The sequence below is a fragment of the Kryptolebias marmoratus genome, linkage group LG2, assembly GCF_001649575.2.
Source record: "Kryptolebias marmoratus isolate JLee-2015 linkage group LG2, ASM164957v2, whole genome shotgun sequence".
Lineage (NCBI taxonomy): Eukaryota > Metazoa > Chordata > Actinopteri > Cyprinodontiformes > Rivulidae > Kryptolebias > Kryptolebias marmoratus.
Genome location: NC_051431.1, coordinates 11,260,761 through 11,283,879, shown reverse-complemented (window position 1 = coordinate 11,283,879; position 23,119 = coordinate 11,260,761). Strand labels below are relative to the sequence as shown.

At 48.8% G+C, this 23,119-nt stretch overlaps 2 protein-coding genes across 4 annotated transcripts in view; both read left to right on the top strand.

Moving 5' to 3' along the window:
- Positions 1–6: 6 nt before the first annotated feature.
- cux1b (cut-like homeobox 1b) lies at positions 7–4,943 on the top strand. The gene is made up of 8 exons (XM_037980095.1): positions 7–1,044; positions 2,227–2,339; positions 2,501–2,617; positions 2,724–2,807; positions 3,836–3,892; positions 3,977–4,057; positions 4,142–4,206; positions 4,291–4,943. The coding sequence occupies exons 2-8, from the start codon at positions 2,268–2,270 to the stop codon at positions 4,337–4,339; spliced, it is 525 nt and encodes a 174-aa protein (XP_037836023.1). The 5' UTR covers positions 7–1,044; positions 2,227–2,267; the 3' UTR covers positions 4,340–4,943.
- Positions 4,944–13,051: 8,108 nt separating this feature from the next.
- Positions 13,052–23,119, top strand: part of LOC108240837 (SH2B adapter protein 2) — a 17,330-nt gene continuing 7,262 nt past the window's right edge. For all 3 annotated transcript variants that reach the window (XM_017424633.3, XM_037979420.1, XM_037979417.1), the window contains exons 1-2: positions 13,052–13,238; positions 20,048–20,996. In XM_017424633.3, the coding sequence (XP_017280122.1) occupies positions 20,079–20,996 (918 nt within the window). In that variant the 5' untranslated portion in view covers positions 13,052–13,238; positions 20,048–20,078. The remainder of the gene's footprint in view (positions 13,239–20,047; positions 20,997–23,119) is intronic.

Sequence of the window (23,119 nt, the reverse complement as noted above, 5' to 3'; positions counted from 1 at the left end):
CCCCCCCTCCCCTCTTTTGGAAAGCTTTAAGATGCTCGTTGAGGCTTTAGAAAACTTCGGAGTGTTTCTAGATGAACTTTTTGAATTCTTTTCCGTTTTCGCCTTCCTCCGACTCGTCATGAACAACGTGGAAGTAATAATCCTCATCACGTGTCCCACTGCTCGTTGTGTGAGTGTGAGCGTGTCGTCGTACAAAAGGCTGCATGACTGTAAAGGGATGTTACGATGTTTTTGATTTCTTCTTCTCCTTTTGGTTGGTTGGTTTTTATAAGCACTTCTGTCACTCCTAAGATGTTTGTAATTTTATTTTATTTTTTTTCCAAGTCTCTGTCCTTCGGGGTCTCCCTACTTTTGTTTTTTTTTGTTTGTTTGTTTTTGTTGTTTTCCTCATGTATCATTGTTTCTTTAGCCTTCTATTTACTAAACGTATCATGTTGTTTGTTCTCAGCACTGTAAAACAGTCCCTTCTACAAACATTGAAAAGCAATATCACTGTATGAAACGTTCACAATGTATTTGTTATGATTGACATTTGATTCATCATCATTATTATTATTATTATTATTATTATTATTATTATTCACATGCACCCTAGGTGTGATAATTGAAGTAAATCTCTTTTATACAAATACTAAAAGTGTGCTTTTGTAGTTTTTCTTTTCTTGAACGTGGATGGTTCTAAAAAAACAAAAGTATTCTCAGAGAAAAGAGGTCAGTTGAGCTCGTTAGGGTCTCGGAATGACGCGTCCGTTTCCGGCTTCTTCAGGTGAGTCGTCCCGACCGCTGCTTCCGTTTGTTTGTTTCTGTGAGACGAACGCCAGCGCTAACCTGATCTGTGCGTCCCCGCAGGCCGCTACGCCGAGCTCCGGGCGGAGTTCTCGGCCGTCGTGCGGACCAGCGCCGAGCAGAAGGAGCTGATCGGCAAGCTGGAGCACGACCTGAGCACCATCCAGGCCCTGTCCTCCCTCTCGCGCCCCGACGCGGACGGCTCGGAGGCGGCCGACATCCCGGAGCCCATCAAAGAGGCCACGGCGGCGTTTAAAGGTACGTCCCGGGAGAAAGACGGGGCGAGGTGTTTCTCCTTCTAAAACCTTAGAAACCAGCTTCCAATGTTCAGTTTTTATAGGGAAACTGAAGCACAGGAAGTCAGGAAAGTTGTGTTTGGTTAGTTATTTCTTTGCTGGAACAATTCTTCTTCACACCAAATCCTTTACTGTTTATTTCTCTTTAAACAGCGCCATATTTGTTGGTAAAATCCATCTGTAGGTTGAGCAGCAGAGTTCAGTTTGTGGGTCGTGCTCATAAAAAAACGCCTCATCCTCTTATTGCCTCTGGTGTCGAGCTTCTGGTCCTTCAGACACCTGAGAGGAACCAGCAGTGATCCCACACCTCCGCAGTCTGGGACTGAACTCTGTCCTCCATGATGCCAGCGCTCACCTCCACAGAGCCGGGTTTTATCAGAGACCACCTCCACGGTTTGGGGGTGAAGAGGACGGACTGACCTGAACCCCACTGAACACCTGGGGGGGTCAGCTCAGCTGACCGACACGACAAACACTGGTCGGCATGAGGAGGAGGAGGAGGAGGAGGTGCCAGGCTGTTGTGGCTGTGTATGGTTCTTCCACATGCTACCGAGGCCACTTGTTAAACAAATGAAGCTGCTGATGCACCTCGTTTCTTCAGGCCTCAATCGTCCAATCCAATAAACACCAAACAAGAGTCAGGAGCAGAATGAGCTGAAAGTTTTGATCCATTTAAAGGAAAATAAAAAAGGTTTTTAGCGAGTTTTGGTGAGAAGCATCGTTACAGCAGAGAAATAACCAACCAAACACTAATGTCCTTTACTTCCTGTGCTCAAGTTTATTAGCTTCACATTTTTGTTCAGTTGATTTAAGGCTGTTTTTAAACGCACTCGTGCTACACGCTAACATATCTAGCTTTCTGTTTAAACTCTGTAGTTAGAGTAAAAATAATAATGATATTAATAATAGTGTCGAGAAGCGGCTACGAGAACAAAATGACACAATGTTCGTCACGCGACTGAGAGCCGACTTCATGACTTGAATGTAGAAGCTCGTCTGTTAACAGGAAGCCGGTTAAAACGAGGACTCTTCGTTTGTTTTATTAATAAAGTTTTATTTGTGCGGAGAAGAAACGGGTCTGACTGGATGTGAGGTTCGTTCTTTGAAAGCTGCGAGTTTCTAACTGCTGCTTGTTCGTCAGCAGGTTCGGGCCCGAGCCCCCACCTCGAGCTCCCCCAGGGCCAGATGGACTCCCTGCTCTCCATCATCTCCAGCCAGAGGGAGAGGTTTCGCTCCCGCAACCAGGAGCTGGAAGCTGTGAGGCACACGAACACAGAGAGCACGATTTCCTGTTTGTCTCTTAGAGGAATCAACTCCTCCTCCTCCCTGTGTGTGTGTGTGTGTGCGTGCTCCCTCTGACCTCCTCCCTGTATGTGTGTGTGTGTGTGTGCGTGCTCCCTCTGACCCCCTCCCTGCAGGAGAGCCGCTCCATGCAGCAGACCATGCAGGCCCTGCAGAGCGAGCTGGACAGCATGAGGGCCGACAACATCAAGCTCTACGAGAAAATCAAGTTCCTGCAGGGCTACGCGGGGAAGGTCTGTCCCGCCGCCGAACGTCAACGCGTCGCTCCGACGTTTACAGGAAGAAGAAAGAAAAACAAACAAACTCACCGCGGCTCGTGTCCCTTCTCTCACGTTGCAGGCCGGCGGCAGCGACGACACGGTGATGCGCTACTCCTCCCAGTACGAGGAGAGACTGGATCCGTTTTCCTCCTTCAGCAAGCGGGTCGGGACCGGCGCCCGCACACACACACACACACCTCACACAGGAAGCCTGACTTTAGCTCCGAGTCCATCCCGCCACAGAACCCGGCGTCTTATCTTCCCCCAGATTAGTTTGTTGTCACTCAGAGACCGATTTTACAGAAACTCAAAAAAAAAGCAGTCACTGGACGTGCGTCTACAGCTGATTAACTTTGAGTCAAAATGGACGCAACAACAAACACATTAGTGGCTCCAACTCAGTGGATTTTACAGATATTGAGGTAAAATATGTGACCAGAAAGAGCTCAGGCTGCAGTGGAGGAAAAAAAAAACAAGAAATGTTGATTTTTGCTGTAATTGCAACTTGAAATGTCTCCATCTGATGATCCCAGGAACTAAATTCCAAATAATCCTTTAAATCAAAGTTTTCTAACAGGTAGGTCTGGGAAGTTGCCTTAAATATTATATTTATTTCATTAAATTCTTCTAAGATAAACAAATCCATTGATTTTTAACTGAGATCTGCGTAAAAGACACCATCCAGCCAACTAAAGTAGAAATAAATAAGTTTTCTAGCAGGTTTATCTTCAGAAGTAAACCTTTTAATTTCCTTTTAAATTGGCCTTTTTTCTCTGCCGGGAAATCCCTTCGTATAACGTTTGGCATCACTCTGACGCTTCAGGGATTCTCCTTTTTTCAAACACGTGGCTTTAATTCCCGACGACCTCCCTCCAGAATAAAAAACGGATCCAGTTTTTAAACCGGCTTGTTTCCCGGGTGATAAATCGCTGAATGTCAACAAACTCCGGCTCATTTTGAAGCTTCTGAGACGCAGAATTTGTAAATAATAATAACTCAAGAGTGGCGGCGGTGTGTACGTCTCTTTGAGGAGCGCGAGGCCGTAAATATTAAATGGTTCTAAGATGAGTAAAATCCACACGGCTCCACATCGCACTCATGCTCCTAAACATTCTTTTCAGCCCCTCAGACCCGATCTTCACTTTAACGTTATTATCGCTCACAGATGAGTTTTTTGTCGTCTGTCTGCAGGAGCGTCAGCGCCGCTACCTGAGCCTCAGTCCTTGGGATAAAGCAACCCTCAGCCTGGTGAGCCGCTGGTTCAGACCCGCCGTCGTCTCGTCCGATCCGAGTCGGGGTCCTGACGTTTCCGTTGGTTTCTCTTTCTTTCAGGGACGTGGGATCCTCTCCAACAAGACGGCCAGAACCATCGCCTTCTTCTACACTCTGTTCCTGCACTGCCTGGTCTTCTTGGTGAGGGAAACGCTTTCCGGCCCGACGCGTTGGGCTCCCCGAAGGCGCGGGGTTCACCCTCTCACCTCTCTCCGCTTCTTGCAGGTGCTGTACAAGACGGCCTGGAGCGAGAGCATTGGCAGGGACTGCACCGCCTTCTGCGCTAAGAAGTGAGCTCGCGTCTCGCCGTCCACCTGCGGTCTCCCCCAGACCTGCGATCTAAATCCACCTTTTTGTTTGTTTCTGTTCCTCAGGTACGCCGACCACCTCCACCAATTCCACGAGGACGAGCAGAACCTCTGAGCTGCACGAGCCTCCCAGCATGCATGTCCCGCCGAGACGCTTACTGCTTTTCTGTTCCTGTAGTATCGAAAGTCTCCACTAGGGGGAGCTTAAGGGCTGTGGGTTGTTGTTTAAACAAAAAAAAGAGGGTTTTAGTTTCCAGTTTCCTGATCTAGTTGTGCTGTAACTTCAGGCTCTTTTTGCTTTTGGATTAACGAGATAAACTAAAATGCAATAATCACTGATATTCTCTGTGTGCTTTGGCTTAAATCTGAAGAGAAACTGTTTACTTTGCGGCACCGAAGGGGACCAGGATACTCGTGTTGTAATCAATGAAGAGGTGTTTGGGGTTAACAGGGTTTATGTAGGAGTAAAAGTAAGTGAAGGTGGTGGAATTGGTGCGTTTACAGGTTGGATTAGACAAAATTATAACGGATCAAAAGGTGAAATTTCATTTATTGTGTTTGGTTCTGAAGTCAGCTTATCATTACTGACTGCAGACCAGGTTCTGTTGATTTAACGGTTAAGAAGTCAGAAACTTTAAGTGTATTTCTGTGCATGTTTACCTGCTTACTCCTCCCTTTTCTGTCTTTGCAGATGTATTCTAATAAAGACTATGCAATCATTTGTTTTGTGGCGTTTTCATCTTACAGATATGGCAATCACAGGACAATACATGAATCACTTGTTTGAGCCACTTAAAGCCAGTTTTGGTTACACAGAGAAAATTACGGATGCGCTCCGGCCCTCTGGATCCGCCGGTGCCTCGGATCTCCTTTATCCCGAGCTTTATCCAGCTTCTTCCATGAGGTGTTGTAGATCGAAGTAGCCCCAGCGTTGGTCCTCCTACTAACGTTAGAATAAGTAGTTAAACTCTTGCTCTTTGGTGGCGTCATCCTCAAAGGGTGAATGTTTCTGAGTTCTTCGACCGACTAATGTCTGCTCTATTAAAACAAACATCCCAGTCTGCTGATGGGGGGGTTCAGACCTCGGTGGTCTCATCACAGAACTGAATTAGGCTGCATTATTCATGAGGGCCCTCCTGTCAGCGTGGAGCCATTATAGCCCGGCACTCCTCCTCTTCCTCCTCCTCCTGCTGCACCTTAAGCTTCATGTTTTTTTTTTGCTTATCAATGGGAGCAGCCACCTCAGCACCATTACAGCCCCGCTCTGCCCTCCACAGCGCCGTTCACCTTTAACCCCAGACTCAGCTGCGTACACACTGTACCACCACCATCACCCCCACCTCCTTACTCCTTATCTCAGCTTCTCCAGCTGCCCATCATCATCATCATCAGCTGGAATAACAAAAGTCTTAATAAGCTGATGTTATTTTTCTTGCAGCGGTCAGAGGTTTTTTATGGACTGATGCCCCCTCCCCCGTCTCCTTCATGTTTTTACTCTTCCACTCAGTAAACAAAGAAAAAATGTCAAGAAAAACAGGACTGAATATTAGATTATCTCATATTTTCATTTCCAGTCGGCCTTCAGCAGAGGGCAGCAAAGTCATTATTACCAACCATGTTGATTGTTTCAGAAACCTCGTCCTTTTTAAATAAAAAAAAAAAAATTTCTGCTTCCCAAAAAGTCGCTTGCGTCAGCCTGCTTCTTTATTTTCCCCCCTCCATCATCCGGGAGCATCCCTCAGAGGGAGGCTCAGAGCGACCCGAGGGCGCGAGGAGACGAACGAATCAGGAGCGGAGACAGCCGAGGGACCGATGGACACCTGAGGAACAGGTGAGCTCAGCTGGCTGAAGGGTAAGGAACGACCCTCAGGTCCACGACTGACATCAGGATCAGAAACTCCCTCAGACTTTGGGTTTTCGGCGCCCCAGCTGGAAAAGGGCGAATCGTTGAACAGAAACTCGACTGAAGCTCTGTAACGTTGGTTCTTCTCTCTCTTTAACAGTTTGCATCCTGAAAACATAATAAATACCCTCAAAGATTTGCTTTGGACGTGAAACCAACGAGGTTTCGGCTCCATTTTGAGCTCAGGCTGATTTCGATCCTCGCTTACAAACTGAGAAATAATTTTGGAAGTTTAACCGGAGCAGTGAAGCAGATTCAGACGAGTTCCTGCTCCAACACACCTGATTCAAATCGTTTAATTGCCTCCTCACTGAATCACTGAGTTCTCCAGGAGCACAGCCACAAGTCGCCCATTGAAAGCGGGTGTTTTAGAGCGAGAACACGTCTAGAACATGCAGCAGATCGGACCCCCGGAGAACGGAGTTCCACTCGTGTGGACTGAGAGAGAAAACAGTCGGGATTCTTCGTTTCGTCGGTTTGTTGTGGCGCCTCCTCGGCTCCTCGGTTCCTCAGCTCCTCAGCTCCTTGGCTCCTCTGCCTCCTGCAGGGAGGTGAATTATGTAAACACTCGGTTTGAGGCCTGCCTCTGCTCGGCAGGTGAGGTTTCTCCTCTCCTCTCCTGTTCGGAGGCGTCATCTTTATTCATTCATGCATTCCTTCACTCGTTCATTCATCCATTCCTCTGCGGATGAAAAAACCTCATTCAGGTCTTCCACTGAACCGACCCTCGGTTCAGGATTTCTCTCCTTTGTGTGAAAGAAGCTCAGACCAGAAACCGCTGAGGACTGTTGCGTGGATACAAAGAGTGTGTGGGAGTGTTTATGTGTGTGTGTGTGTGTGAGAGAGAGAGAGACTTTTAATTCAGGAAGAAAGAGAAAACATTTCAGCATCTCTGTTTGGATCACGCTGTTTTACCTCCACTCCTTATCCTCACCCCCCCTCCATCGTCCACGTTGCCATGGAAACAGGCCTCCCCTAAACGCACCCCTGCACTCTGGTGTTCTCCGGCTGAATCATTCGGACACGTGGCCCCTCGTCAGCCCCAACTCCATCGTTCTCCCTCCGACTCCGTTTACATCCGGGGATTATTTCACCGACTCGATATCTGGAGTGAACTCGTCGGTGTTCGAATGTAAACAAACGACTCTTAATTGTTGGCAACAAAACACGACTGTGATCATTTCTCTGCTAACTACCTGGTGGACTTTTAGTTGTGAATGATGCGTATTCAGAGGTTAATTTTCATCACAGATGATACAAATATACCAAAAAATTATCATCATAAACAATGAAAAACATATTTTGACAACTATTACAGCTTTAAGGTGGAAACTCACTGGACTGTGTTTGTTAGAGGCCAATTGGTGACGTATGATTGCAAGAATAAAAGCAAATTACAGAATCACAGTTGAAGTTTTGTGATTTTGGGAGATTTTTCCACGCAGCGCTCATCCTTTGAGGTTGCAAATCAACTCTTCTTACTCCCACAACTTTTTTTTCCATACACGTACAGATCATACATCAGAACGAAGGCGTTTTTGTCCTCTTTTCGTCCAGCGTGTCTCTCACCGCTGAAGGACTTACAGTTTTGCCTCCAATCCCCTCAGAGCGCGGGGAGCGCCCGCCCACGCCTCCACAGCCTCCGGGTTAAATGTCAGCTCAGAGTTTCCTCTTTAACTCGTCGTATCGCCTCCACGAAGGACCGTGCACGCGTAAGAGCTCACGTGCGCGACCATCGGAGTCCCCTGAAGCTCACGACTCGAGTTCAAAGACACAACTTATAGATTTTCACACAGCAGCTGTTTGTTTGAGGCCTAAATTTGATTTTTTTCCTCTCTTAAGAGAGCAGTCAGGGAGCGACGGACACAGGTGAGTGGTTACCATGGTGACCATAATGAGCAACTAATGTTTTTTTTTTAAATCTTGTCTGTTTTAACACTTCATACACAGTTTAATGATCAGAATGTGAACATTTTCTTAGATTATAACAAAGTTGATGATGGATTTCTCTTCAAAATATCTTCAGCAGTTTCCTCGTTAAAGGACCCTTTTTAAATTTTTAAAAATGTTTTTATTTGTTGCCTGATAATCGGTGAGCTTTCCTTCCACCCCGTGTGCACCACCAGCTGCTCTTTTTCCTGTTGTTGTTGTTGTTGTTTACGGTGACGGTTTCCTGCTCTATCTTTGGCTGGAGCCTCAGGAGCGACATCATCGCTCGCGTCATGCTTCCCCTCCCGCCAGCTCAGCGGGGGAGACACAAACACAGGTACAGGGTGACACAGGAAGCACACACACACACACGCGCACACACACTCACACACACACATGCATACACACACCAGCAGGTCAGCTGAGGATCAGAGTATTATTAACTCGGCGCCTCGTTGAAGTCATTTCAGGTGAACGTTTGTGAGTCAGACTGACTAACCTGACTGTGATCACATCTTTACACCAGTCTGCAACCCGACACACACACACACACACATACACACAAACACACAAACACACACACACACACACAGAGGAAGAACAGGACATTGATTAAATTATTTTCTCCAGGTTGTTTCCATGTTCCATGGATGCAGCTCACTGTAAAACCCCTTCCAGATGTTGACGTTCGCCTCAGAAACATGGCCGAAAGGTAGAGCTGTTTACATCCGTGGCTCCGCCCACTAGTCTCATTGTGGCGCCGGTGTGGCTCAAAGCATTTCCATCTCATATTTTCAAACTCTGAGACGTATTAGAACCAGATCCAGGACCAGAAGCCTGAAGCTGAAGTCATAATTACGGTCGAGCGCCCCCTGTGGGCTGGCCGCGGTACAGTTTTTAAGCCCCGCCCCCTCCATGTAAACGAATGGGACATTTTTCTTAATAAAAACAAAAAATAATAAATAAAATCCTTCAGGTTTTGGTTTCAGGTGCTGATTGTTGTTGATGCACATCAGTTTTACCCTGCAGCTGTCTGTTCAGAGACGTCTTTTCTAAAGAGTTTGAGAAAAGTGTCGTGTTGCGGCGCGAGCTGGGAGGCGGGACTTTCATATTGGATGGTGCAGCGCCCACCGCCCGCCGCCTGCTGCCCGCCGCCTGCCGCCCGCCGCCCGGCTCACAGCAGCACTCCGGCATTCGGCTTCGGCTCTGGACGGTGGAAGTTAACAGAGTCGTTTCGCCCGTCTTTCTTCAAGTCACTTTGCTGCCGGACGGGAAACTTTATTAGTTATCTGAGCACATCCGTGGTCAGGAGCCGCTGGCGGATTGACCCTCAAACGGTGCCGGGAGACCGATCTCCATCTCAGCCTCTTTAAACGCTTTCACAGGAAATCAGCTGAAGGTCTAAATCTGTCTCCAACAGCATCAGACAGAGGGGAGGAAAAAAAAACACCACTTCCTGCTTACGAGAGGGGGAGAGGAATTAAAAGAGGAGACGGCGATGAGGCGTTCAGAGGGCAGGGAGTGAAACACGTGATGCGGGAGGCCCCCCCCTCAGGGCTCCCGTTGATTCGCTCTCCTGGCAGGAAGTGTGTGTGTTGTTTGTTTTTTTTCAGGATCAATAAGAGGCGAGGTTCTCCGGAGGGAGGCCTGCCCTCACTCAGCACCACGACTCGTTCCGTCTCATTAAGGCGCCCCTCGTCTGTTCGGGGCTCCGAGGCGTCAAATTAAAGGCTTCTCCTGAAAAACAACAAACAACAAGGAGAGACGGAAAAGTCTCCACATCAACCTGCTTTCAGAAAACTAAAATCTGATAGCCAATGTGCTTAGAAGTTTTTAACTGACCCATAAAACATCCTAATTATTGTTAGTTTTAAACGAGCGGCTCTCTGCTGTTGATAATATTTTTGCACAAAACTTCAGGACGTTTTGTAAAGAATCGCCTCGGTTTGACAACAAAGTCTACAAATTGTCCAAACCAGGATGACGTCTTATGTCCTGTCTGCACTGGACATGTTTCTTTAAGCACATTTTCTAATAAAGGTTCATGTTTCCGTTTGGGTTTATTGCTTCTTTTATTTTGTCGATTCGTTGTCTTCTTGTTTTGTTTTTGCTCCTTGTGTTGTTGTTTCATGTCAGTATTCACTCGTCCTCTGTTATCACCTGTTTTCCTGCCCCGCCCATCTCCACCTGCTCCTAGTCTGTATTCCCTCACCTGTGCAGCTTCCCCTAATGACCATGCTTTTAAAACCTGGTTATTTCCTCCATTTTACTCGCTGCTCCCTGGTCGCTTCGTGCGCTGCCTGGTTTCCCTTATGTCTTGTCCATCGTGTTCTTAGCGTTTTGGATTTTTGTTATTGTTTTATTTTGTTTCTTTTTATTTTAAAACAAATTATTTTATTCCTGGAATCAAGGTGAGTCTGAACACTGGGTTCGCCTGACAGGTTCGAGGTGAAGATTCTCCCAGAACTTGTTTCGTTTTCATCGCCGCCTGCAGTTTCTTCTCAGGTCTGAAGACCACGGAGGACAGGAGCGGGACGGAGCGGGACAAACCTAGAAAAACGGTCCAATCTTGTCCTTACGTGTCCTTACGTGTCTGGGTTTCAGTGGACAGAGGGATAGAGGAGCGCTGTGTGACCGCAGGGTTTTACTTTAGAACGCGTGGATGGGACCTTAAAGGGATAGTTCAGACCTGTTGAAACGTTATGAACAATCAATATCTTACCTGTTGTGGATGGCTTTTGGACGAGCCTCACGTTGGAGAAACATAGATCAGCTCTAACTGGGTTCATGAGCTAATGGCTAGTCTGAGCGGGTGGATTGCTGCCATCTTTAAACCGACTCCAACCTAAAAAAAAAACCTCGTAGCAGTTTCACCGTTTTAAAACTTTCATGTCAGATATTACTTATTGCTTTTGTATAATTCTACAGTTGTTTGCAAGCGTGAAGCGGCTAGCTGTAGCACTTCCTGTATGCGTCCGTGGGGCCCGTCCAGCAGGAGTATCACCTGTCAGAATCAGCACATAATGTAAACCCGACAATGTTTGATTTGTTTTATCTGAAGATCCAGTTTGACCTCTATAAGACCGGTTGTTAGCTCGTCCGAGTTAAACTCCTTTCAAGAGTCATCTGCTGCAGGTAAGATGTTGATTGCTCCCAGCCTGGCCAGCTGTTTTCAGACGCTCCTCCTCCTCTTCCACCTCCTCCTCCTCCTCCGCCTCCCCCCGCCGACGTCACCTGCTCGTAGCCGAACCGGGTTACTGTTTCAGGCCTTAACCCAGCAGATTAAATCCTCTCAGGGCGGATTATAATCAGGCTGATCTCACCAGAAGTCAAGGCAACAACGTCCACCTGTTTCCTAAAAAACAAGCAACTAAGTCGGTAGCTGAGAGTGATCTCGAACGGATACTCTGAGCGCGAACCGATCGCTCGAGATCCTCGTTTGAAAAATTCCCCATGAATCGTTTGGCGTCAACTCAGTCTGTCTGTTAGCAAAATATCTCGTGAACCGCCTGAGGGATTTTATTGAAACTTTCGTGAAGTGATCATTGGGTGTTCGTCTACAACTGATTAACTTTTGGAGTCAATCTGATCCAAGATGGTTGCCACAGCTAATTGACATTAGCCAACACAGACGAGGCTATAACTCAGCCAGTTTTAGATATGTTGAGTTAAGATTTGGCGTGGTGGTAGCTGAGAGTCATTCACAACACATACTGTGTTGTTTTCGCCACAACGACTACAACTCTGTCCAGACAAGTCTAAAACCCCTGCGTATCTGTCGTCACGCGGTTTGATTTGTGACACATTTAAGTGTTGAAGCGTTTTGGGCGCAGGGCTCTCTGTGTCGATCCGAGCCTCGTCCCAAAAAGCTCCTCGCTTTGCTTCAGTTTGTGTGAAAACACACGAGGAGAGGCGTCCGTCACGGCTGTCACTGTTTGTTTGGGTTCCTTAACCAGCTGGTCAGTGCATCTGCTGCTGGGCTGAATTACAAACCAAGTGTGTGTTTTCCCTGTCAGTCTGCTGGTGTGTGTGTGTGTGTGTGTGTGTGTGTGGGTGCTGGGTAAATTAACCAGATAAGGTCCATCCCTGCTCAAACACAAGGACACACAGATCAGCTCGGATTTTGACAAAGGTTGTAGCCTTAATGTGAAGGTGTGTTCAACTGATTAGTCTCACACACATATGCACCCCCCCCCCCCCCCCCACACACACACACACACACACACCCTGGTGGAGGAAGCTGAGGTCAGTTTGACCAAAGACACAGATTATGACAAGGTTTTAGTGCGCCTTCAAAATAAAACCCCTCACAAACAGCACCGGGTGATAAAGGGTCCTCAACGAGCTTCTTGTGTTGCTTTAGAAATAAAAACTCAACTTTAAGGTTAAATTTAAAATCCCATCGTGTCAAAAACCGATTTTTGTCCACCGGACGCACGCTGTGTTCACAACTTATGTGGATTTTTATACTTCAGCTGTTTTATGTTTATATTTGTGTGTGCGGCGCTCAGTGTTCGACAAACTTCTGTTTTTATTTAATTTAATTTAATTTTTTTGTTGTGTTGTTGTCTGGCTTCACTCTGCAGCACTTTGGTTTTAAATGTGTAATATATATATATAAATAAAACTTACATTTTGATTTTAAGAACTATAAATATAACTTTTTAGGGGGTTATTAGGCAAGTCTGTGTGTGTGTGTGTGTCTGTCAGCAAAATATCTCATGAACCACTGGATGAATTTATTATATACATATTGGATGTATGAGTACAGTCAGCCCCAGCAAAGATGGCCGCCTCGGTTAGAAAACATAAAAAAAATGCTTCTAACTCTGTGAGTTTTACAGATATCGAGCTAATGTCTGGTGTGGTGGTGGTAGTAGCCGAGAGCCACCCTGCGTCCGGCAGCTCGGGAGTTTTATTTTGAAGGTCCGAGCCGGAAGCAGTTTAATGTCGGAGGTTTTTTTGCCGCTCCTCGGAGCTCCGGAGCTCAGTGTTCAGCAGCGGGGAGATGGAGGAGGACCTGGCCGCCTCCGAGCTCCTGTGAAGCGGGACCGAAGAGCTCCAGGAGAACCCCGGGAGGCGGAACCATGGCGGGTTCTGGACTCTGAGCCGAACCGAACCGAACCGGGCCGGGGAGGGGGGGGGGGCTTCGGCTCCATGAAACCAGCCCTGTTCCGTTGAGGTGAGTCCGCCCGGCTGCTGCGTGATTTTTATTTTTTAATTATTTCTCCTGTTTGTTTTCATTTGAATCATCCTCATTTTTTTTGTGCCTCCTTTTATACCTCTGAGGGATGAAGAGGAGGAGGAGGAAGGGATGGGGGGGTCAGTCCTGGGACAAGATCCGGGGCCCTGATGGGTTCTGCTGATCCGGACTCATTGTTCTGACTCCCATTCATGGATCTGCAGTCTGGACCCGGAGCTGTCAGAGGCTGCAGAACAATCCCATTCATGAAGTCCTCCTCCTCTTCCTCCTCCTTCCTCCTCCTCTGGAGGGGGTTCTGGAGGTTCTGTGGGCCTGCTGCAGGCCCGGTCCAGGCCTCATATTGACTTTCTCTCATGTATCGTCTCACTGAGCTCCCTGCAGATGAAGCTCAGTGAGTCCGGATCTCTCAGCAGGATTGAGGGCCTTCTGGGCTCAGCTCTTCCTCCTCAGGTGACCCGAATCAGAGGATCCTCCTCCTCCTCCTCCTGTGCCTCCCGTCCCTACAGGTGGAACCCTCTAAAATAAGAAGGTCCGAGGGCCGTTCCTCTGAAGGGGGAGCTTGTCTCTGGATTCAGGTTTCTGTGGTGGTTCTGGACCCCCCCTGCTGTGACCTCATCTGGACCGGGTCTGGCCTGACTGCGTGTATTTGCTGATTTGTGAATCTCCTGAATCTCCTGGACAGCAAACAGCAAACTCAGGAGCCATTTTGAATTTTTTGTTCATTTATTTTGGCGGCGGCACATGTATGACCGGACCGTGTTTCCCTCCTCTTCCTCTAACATCTGTAAACATCTGGGAGCTGAGGAGGTTTTAGAGGGATGTTGTCCCATTCCGGTCTGCCTCGGCGGTCCTGGATCTTTGCTGGACGGGAGCAGATTTATGTTTCTGCACTGATGGCTCCTTTCCAGTTGTGTAAGAGGCACTAATGCACCCCCATACCATCTGAGAGGCAGGTCTTTGAACTGATGGTCATCTGACCACAGAACAGTTTTCCATTTTAAATGAGCTTGGACTCAGATAAAATGGCGGCGTTCCTGGATGGCGTTCACATCTGGCTTCTTGTTTGCCTGATAGAGCTTTAGCATTCCTGGATGTCAGGGTGAACGGTGTTTACAGACAACGATCCGTGGAAGGGTCCCTGAGTCCATGCAGTGACGCTCAGAACAGAACCGGACCTGGTTTTACTGCAGCGGCCCCTGAGGGCCCGAAGGTCACGGCATCCAAACCTGACTTTCACTCTGTTGACCTTTGACCTCAGAGATTTCTCCTGATTTTTGGAATCTTTGGATGATATTATGAACTGTAGATGATGGGATGTTCAAAGTCCTCCCAGTTTTCCGTTGAAGAACATTATTCGGAAATTGTTCCACTATTTTTAGACGCACGAATGTTTGTTCAACATTTCGTGTGAGGCGTATCAGAACCGAAACGATGAGGGGAGGAGCTGATGTCCTCGGTAACTTTTTCGGCCATGTTTGTTGACTAAATTCACATACGGTATCGCAGGGTTTTTACGGGATTTCCTGTCTGGAACCTGAATGTTCGTGAGTGAAATCGGTCTTTCAGGTTTTTGAAAAATTGGCCGACGATTTTAAAACCCTGCCGTGTGAAGCACGTGTTAGAGAAGTGTGTGTTCATCACACCGTGACCCGCGGCGCAGGATGAGCACTGTGCAACATGAGCGGAAATATAGATTTTCTTTTTTAGTTGAGGAAGTTTTACATCTCCTTTTGATTCCAAGTTTTTTTTAGCAGAGTTTGTCTTCGGAAGTAAACCTTTTAATTTTTTTTCAAATTGACCTTTTTTCTCTGCCGGAAAATCCCTTCGTATAACGTTTCAGTGTCACTGTGACGCTTCGGGGATTCTCAGACGATGGCGTCTGACCCCCGATGGCGTCACTTCAGACGGATGAAAACCCAGTTTTCAGACCGGCGCTCCCGTAAAACAAAACCAGCTTGTTTCCCAGACGAGAAATCGCCAAATTTCAACAAACCCCGTCTCATTTCGAAGCTTCTGAGACGCAGAATCTGAAAATAATAATAACTCAATAATGACAAATTCCTCTTTGTGCCTCATTCTGCCAGAAGGAGTCACAAACGCAAAGAATAAAATCGTAATATTTGATTCTTCTGGCGTCCCTGTGGCTGTTTTTCACATCGCCTAAATTTGATCTATTCCTGTAACTAACACACACAAACACAGGCAGGTTATTTAATATTTCTGTCTCTGAGAGGCTTGTGGTCATCTGTGGGATTAGTTAGACCCGGTGGGTGAGAGACAGGAAGTGGAAGTCGTCGCTGCAGCGTCCGTCTCCCACGCGCTCAGTGTGAGCCAATGGGAGAGGAGGAGCGGCCGCCTGTGGGGGACGCTTGTTTCCTTGTTTTGGACGTCGTGGTGGTCGCGTGGCCACGCCCCTCCGCTCTGACTGCCAATGGAGGCACTCTGCTCCCACACATCCAGGCTCGCTGAGGAGGTTATCAGAGCTCAGGTCAAAGGTCGCCGGCTGGCTGCTCTGAAGTCAGCAGATCTGACCGTAGGTGAGGTCGGGAGTCCTCCTCCTCCTCCTCCTCCTCCGGCCTCCTGAGGTTTTTATCTCGCGTGTCCGTCTTTCATTCCAAGTTCTGTTGTCTCTCCGAGGCGTCCCGTCTTCAAAACAACCCTTGTCCTCCATGTTGGACTCCGGACAACGCTTGTCTGGATTTCAGCATCGTCGCCATCGTCGCCATCTTCGCCATCGCCTCGGTCTCTGTGTGTTTTCCTCTCATAAACCGCTGGAGCAGCTTTAAAGAAAAGCGACAACTTGACGTATGCCTGCAACCGATTACCGCTCGGAGTCAGCCTGATTCAAGATGGCTGCCAACAGAACTCCTAAAAATGGCGATATGGACCTAAAATTTGGTGCGGCTGTTGCTGAGCTGCTCCCCGGGCGTATATTCTGAGCGCTGACATCAAAGTCAGGCGTGTTTCGAAGCACGAGGGACGTTTGTTGTCCCCGCCTCGATCAGGAGTTTTTGGATTGGACCTGATTGGTTGAAATCCTCCTTTTGCTCCTCCTCCCAATCTCCTTCGTTGTTTTCGTCGTTGTTTCGCCTCGCTGCCCGCAGCCTTTTCCGGGTCTCCTCTTCTTTAAATCTGACAAAAAGTCACCGACTTATCGCCTTCACGTCCTCCATTGTCGTGTTGCGTGTCTTCTCGGGGTCTTCTTTTCTTCTACCTGTCTAATGGCGGCCGGCAAGCAGCTTAATGTTGCATTACCGCCACCAGCTGGTTAGGAGTGTGGTGCCGCTCGAATTTACTAGACGGAGAACCACTGGAACCGAGTTGGACAGAGTGGAGCTGTGCTGTCGAGGCGCCAGTGGGAAAGGGCCACCAGAGAACGCGGCTGGGCTCGAACTCCGCCCCCCGCCCACCCCTGGGGGTGAGGAGCACACGCAGCGTTTGTCTGCGAGCGAGCGCGGAGCTGTGACTGCGGCGGCGTGATCTCCTCAGCAGCTCTGCAGCGCCGTCATCCATGTGGGGTTCTGTGAAGTGGAGGGATGCAGGCTGTAGCTGATCGCTCCCCCCTCCTCCTCCTTCTCTCCACCTCCTCCTCTCCTCCAGAGTCAGTTTACTGTTACAGACAGGACTCCCAAGCATCTGACAGAGATATCAGCCCCGCTCCCCCGGGTGAGGAGGAGGAGGAGGAGGAGGAGGAGATTTTTACAACAGATACAGGAAGGGAAAGAGCCTCTGAGGTTTGAAGGATGGAGGTGAACACTTTCAGGCCCCCCATGATCCTCCCTCCTCCTCCTGTATGTCGTCTCCTCCACCTCCACAGTTCCTGAATGTTTTAGCAGCTGGTTTGTGGAGGAACCCCCCCCAAACACACACACACACATACACCCCATCATCCACCAATGGACATAGCCTCCTGTTTTGTAAATTTTTTTTTAAAGTAAGAGCTTTAAAACAAGCTGACCGTGCGTTCAGTTGCTGCTGCTGCTTCTGGTTTTTTGAACTTTTATACTTTTCAGAATATTTCACTTTTATTTTTAGTCTCCCCCCCCAATAGAAACACATTAGGATCTCTTCAGTTCCTTCAAAAACATTTTTCTGTTTTAAACCTACTTCAGTGAACATGCCCTTTTTCTGTTGTTTTTGTGCTACTTTGAGCTTTTAGCTGCTGTTCTGCTGTTTTCGTTTCTTCTTCTGTCCTTCTTAAAGGCGGTCGTCTCCATGAGCACCACCATGTGCTGCTGAGCCACGGAGGCGTTTGAGTTGACAGTAAAGTCCCAAACCAACCATTTAATTAAAAAAAGAAGAGCTTCGTATTAAAACTTGGTTTACTCTCTGACGATTGGCTCACTGGTGCCCCGTGTGGCTGATAGTGGAACTGCTGAGAGTTTAGTCGCCGTGTTTTTATTATCCTTGTCGTGTCAGCAGAATATCTCATGAACCACTGGGCAGATCTTAATGACACCTTCAGGCAGTGATCCCTGGACATACGTCTACGGCTCATTAGCTTTTCGGTGTCAACCCGATTCAAGATGGCCGCCACAGCTGATCGTCCTTAACACAACAAGGACTCTAACTCGCAGACTCTGCTGCTGTAACGGCAGATAACGGGCTAAGAATTGGTGTGGTTGTAGCTGAGGGTCTTCTGCGACGCAGACCTCGAGCGCAAACGGATCACGCGTGGATTTGCGATATCAGCAATAAAATGGAAGGAGCTCGTTGTGACTCATTCTTATTCCATTTAAGAGGATCCCTTGACTTGATCAGTCCTCTGACTTCAAACTGTTTGCAGCCCCCACTTTTAAATCTGCCTTTCAAGCAAATACACGGCTATTTTCCGTCACTCCTTCCTCTTTTTTTTTTTTTTTTTTTCTTGACCTCCAACACTTTTGTGTTTTTCTTGTTTCTGCCCTCCTCGTCATCGTTTTAACCTCACATCCAGGAGTCTGCTGAGCCTCAGAAAAACCCGAACGCCGTCCACTTCCTCCGGAGGGTTTCGTCTTGAGTTTCATGCTGACTCGATGAGTGGCTGCGTGTGTGTGTGTGTGAACGGTTCGATATCCTCCAGCAAGGCACATCCTCATCTGTGTGGAAGGGCAGGAGTTTTAGAAACACACCTCTGTGTGTGTGTGTGTTTCTGCTGAATGGGTGGAAAGTTGGCCGAGTGATGGGTTTTAAATAGCTGAATGGGTATTGACTTGCTTGCCAGCGACGGCGGCGCAGACACGCCCACAGGTTCAGTCACACGGCGGGGTCGGGGATGTGTGTGTGTGTGTGTGTGTGTGTGTGTTGGGGGGGTGATTATTACAACACATGCTGATTAGCAGTTTGGCTTGCAGATGTCGCCTGAATGAACGAGCGTCTGCTCCAGTGAATGGGGGAGCTGAGGGTGCTTCCTCGCGCGTCAAAACACCAAACAAGTCGGCGTCTCGTAATTAGTCACTAAATTAAACCCCCCCCACCACCACCATCCCCCCACCATCCCCTCCATTACCTCTCTGGCTGTGGGGAAACCTGTCGGGGTGGGATTACATCGACCCCACCGTGACCCCGGCCCGCTCCTGCTGATGGAGTTTTGGTCGCCAGCTCGTTCACTTCACTTCTGACTAACACAGAAACCCTTTAGTTCACTGGATCACGTATTCTGTGCTCCTGTTTGTAATATTTTATAAAGAAATAAAAATGCAACTTTCCATTGAAAAAAAGGTGAAGGAAGGTGTAACTTCCTCAGTGTAGGAGCTTTGGATTCCCGTCGGTGCGTCCGTGCAGACAAGAAGCGCGTTTCCTTCGCTGCTGTCCCTTTATTGTTGTTCTTTAATCCCGCTTCCCGCTGTCTCCGACCGTCTCAGGGTTTCCAGGAGACGTCCACGCCGAGCCTCGGCGTCCAGGAGTCTCTCCCCGCACGAAGCAGAGACGTGGGGCTCCAGAGAGCAGCCGGCGCTCCGGTCTACGGTCTCAAACCTGGACGGGTTCAACTGTCTGAAACCACAGCTGCTCCGAGGAGAAGCCCCGCAGTGGTTTATTTAAGTGCAACATTCCTGATGAAAGGCTAAGCCCCTCCCCCCCACGCCCTCCCCGGGGGTCTCAGAGTGTCCGCTCGCCTCGCACGACATCTCCTCCTTATCCGCAGCAAATAATCAGAGCAACACGCGCCGGCCGGCTTGTTTGGCACCGCTGGCCGAGGCCGTATTAGTCACTGCAGAGGCAGAGCGGGACGAGGTGGGGGGTGGGGGTGGGGGGCTGAAAGCGCTGGTTGGATGCCGCCGCCGCCGACACGATGTCATCTTGACTTTGCGTTAGGTCGCCACTGTAGCGAAAAGTTTAAGCCGTGATGTGATGCGGTCTGGCAGAGAGGGAGGAAGCCGATTCATGCAAACAAACACGCCTCAGAGCGCAGGACGGAAAAACAACAACAACAACAAAACAAAACCTTCAAAATATTTATAAAATCTGAAAAGAAGCCCGACCATTGGTTTGTATCGATGGGTAATCTGCTCCGAATGAAAACACTCAGAGGTAAAAGAATCACAGCTGATAGAGCTTCATGATTCCGTTTGAACTTGAAAGTCTGCTTTAAAGATCCTGTGTAATTATATGATAAAATGGCTTGCCGTACTTTGAAGTTGAAGGTGATTTTGAAATCTAAAAGTCAACCCTTCTGCCGTGTTTCAGTGACAAACGCGTCACAGATGACTTTATTTCCACGTAAAGATGTCTGGGCTGCTGCTGCTTCTGTCACACGTCTTGTTTCTTCTTCACGCTGTCTCTCATCTCTCTGCTCCTCTTCTCCTCAGCCTCTCCTGGGCGGGTTGGCATGGCCCAGTGATGAACGGAGCGGTGGCGCCCGGCAGCCCGGAGCTTTCCTCCTCGTGCCCGCTGCCTGACTGGAGAGAGTTCTGCGAGCTCCACGCCCGAGCCTCCGCCGCCGACTTCGCCGACAAGTTCCAGCGCTTCCTGTCCGAGAACCCGTGCTACGACTCGCCCGGCGCCGACGCCAGCTTCTCGCAGCATTTCGCCAACCACTTCCTGGAGTGCTTCTGCGCCGCGCTGACCCAGGCGAGGGAGAAGCGGGCGTCCTCGCCGGGGGAGGACGGCTGCAACGCGCCACCGAAGTACAGCATCGTCCCTTTCCTGGGAATCCAGGGCTGCCCTCTGAGCTACGGACACGATCTCTACCAGAGGCGCAAGGACACGGGGGCCTCCAGCGAGTCCCTGGACAGCATGGACAGTGGAGGGGGAGGGATAGACGGGGGAGGCAGTGGTGGCACCGCCTCCCGAGGCCCACAGGCGACCCACAAAGTGTCTGTCCTGGGACAGTCCCGCAGCTCGGAGGACGTTTCCGTCAGCCACCCCAAGGCTCGCTTCAAGAAGGGCTTCTCCCTGAGGAACATGAGCCTGTGCGTCGTGGACGGCGTGAAGGAGATGTGGCACAGGCGGGCCTCCCCCGAACCCGACGCCCCCCCGGGGAACAGGAGGGCAAACGGGGGAGGAGGAGGAGGAGGGGGCGGGGAGACCGGAGGGGGAGAGAGGTGGTCCCAAAAGCTGCGACTCCCCAGAGGTTCTCAGGGCCACAAGGCCGAGCTGCTGGAGGTCCAGAGGGAGGGGGCGCTGCGGTTCATGGTGGCCGACGACACAAACTGCATGGGTGCCGCTCAGTGGCAGAAGTGTCGCCTGCTGCTCAGGAAGACCAGGAGGGAGGACGGGGGGGAGAAGTTCCTGCTGGAGTTCTACGTCCCACCCAAGGTACGTAAACGCTCCGAGACGCCGGGTCAGACGGACAACACGCCGACAGGCTGAATGTTGCTTTTATTACCTGGCTCACCGTCACGGAGCTGACGGCTCCAAAAACGGATAAAAATCCTAAAATTTTAACTGTCGATGTTCAAACAGCCGAGATGCTGAAACGTCTTCACAAAGACAAGTCCTCGTTGCAGCCACTTAAACCAAAACTTCCTGTTTTTAATGTTTCGTTTTCCAGTGGAAAATATTTTGACTCAGCATTTTAGGTACGACCAGACACAAAACAAAAGTTAGAAACTACAGAGTGAATCCTGACAAGCTGAGGTAAACTGAAGCTAACACCAGCTAAAGGCTAAGGAGCAAAACACAAGCCAAAAGCTGAAATAAACAAAATGCTAGCTAAAAGCCAAAAGTAGCAAACTGGTATTTAACGGCAGTAAAAACCTAGTTAAAGTATCACCAGTCTAGCTAAAAGCTAGAAGCAACAAAATGCTAACTTAAAGTGTCAAAAGGCTAGCTAGAGGCTAAATGTAGCAGAATGGCTGCTAAAATGGAAATGTAGCAGAATAGATTCACAGGAGGAGAATGTTTCCTCATCGTGTTTCTGTGGGGATAAATCTGTAAATAAAGTTAAATAGTTATAAAAATGTAAAAGTTAGAAAACCCAAAAACCTGAAGGAGCCCAACGTTTTGATTCACGAACGCCTAAAACAGGCAGAGGCAGGTTATGCAGAAAGCAGGAAGTCATCAGTGGCAGGAACGCCGGACCAACTTTCCCATAACAAAAACCTTCCGTGACCTTCAGCGGCCAACGAGGCTCTGCAGCCGGGCGGGGAAATGTGCCGAGGCTGAAGCTGCGAGGGCTGGGGGATATCTAAACACTGCGAGGAACAAGAGGAAGCTGCTTCATTGATCTTACTAAGGCAAAGAGGAGCTCATAGTTTCTCTTTCATGTAGATATTGATTGCTTCCTCATCTCTGGCAAACCTGCCGCTGTGAGAAACAGAAACTAGGAACCGAAATAGTTCAGGGAGTCACTCCAAGTCAGCGAGACACACAAGAGGAGCTCGCAGAGCGGCGCGTCTCCATCGGTCACGCCTTCGAACGGCGGGTTCGTTAAACCCGTACATCTCCCTGGTCCCGCTCACGGGTTGTAACGGGGCGAAGGCGTCGGCGTTGGGAGTCAGAAAACGCTCGACTTCGCCCCGCCCGGGTCATCAGGTGAACTTCAGAGCATCAGAGGCCGAGTCGTTCTCCGGCTGTTGACCCACAGGAAAAAAAAAACTAAACAAACATATATATCCCATATGCATCAGAACAGGAAAATCCTTCATTTAAGTCCTAATTTATGGGGGGGTGTGCAAAAATCCAAAGCAGTTATTTTATTAAATAAGGCAAAACAAACCGAATCCTGTAAATGAGCTCCAGACCTCCGATAACGCTGGCGAACAAGACTTTCCCTCCCTTTGTTTTATTTGTTCTTTAACACGAGGAGAGGAGTCTTTCCATCACGTTTGGTCTCGACAGATAAAACTTCCACTTCCTGTTTGCTCCGTTTGATCGGACGCGACACGAAAATGACTTTAAAAGCTGCAAAAATTTACACTGCAACTTTTCAAAGATTTAGTCGGCTTGAAAACTGGATGTTTCTTGATCTGAGGGGACGGTGTCGCCCTATTTTTTTAAAAAACGGTTAAGCCCTGCGCTTCACAGCGACGTCGAACATTGTACGAAGGGATTTCCCTGATGCTAACAGCGTAGAAATGGTTATTTTAAAGGAAAATAAAAGGAGTTGTGGTTAAATCACCTCTTCATGTTCTCCTGTTAATCGCCCATCGATTCAAATCAGGAGTGTTGGAGCAGAGAAACAAGTAAAACATGCAGGATGGTGGCCCTGAGGACCAGGACTGCCCACCCCTGGTTTATATTTACCTCCAGTCTTAACTGCAGCCAGTCCCCACAATAAAGAGGTTCAGGAAGTGGTGAAATTGTTTAAAACAGGAAGCAGTTTTTTTGTTTGGACATCTGATCCAGAAGGAGCTGTGGGGTGTGGACGGCAGCCAGCTGCACCGAGACGAGGACGGTGTTCCTCCAGACGGATCAGCTGATAAACCCCCCCCCCCCCC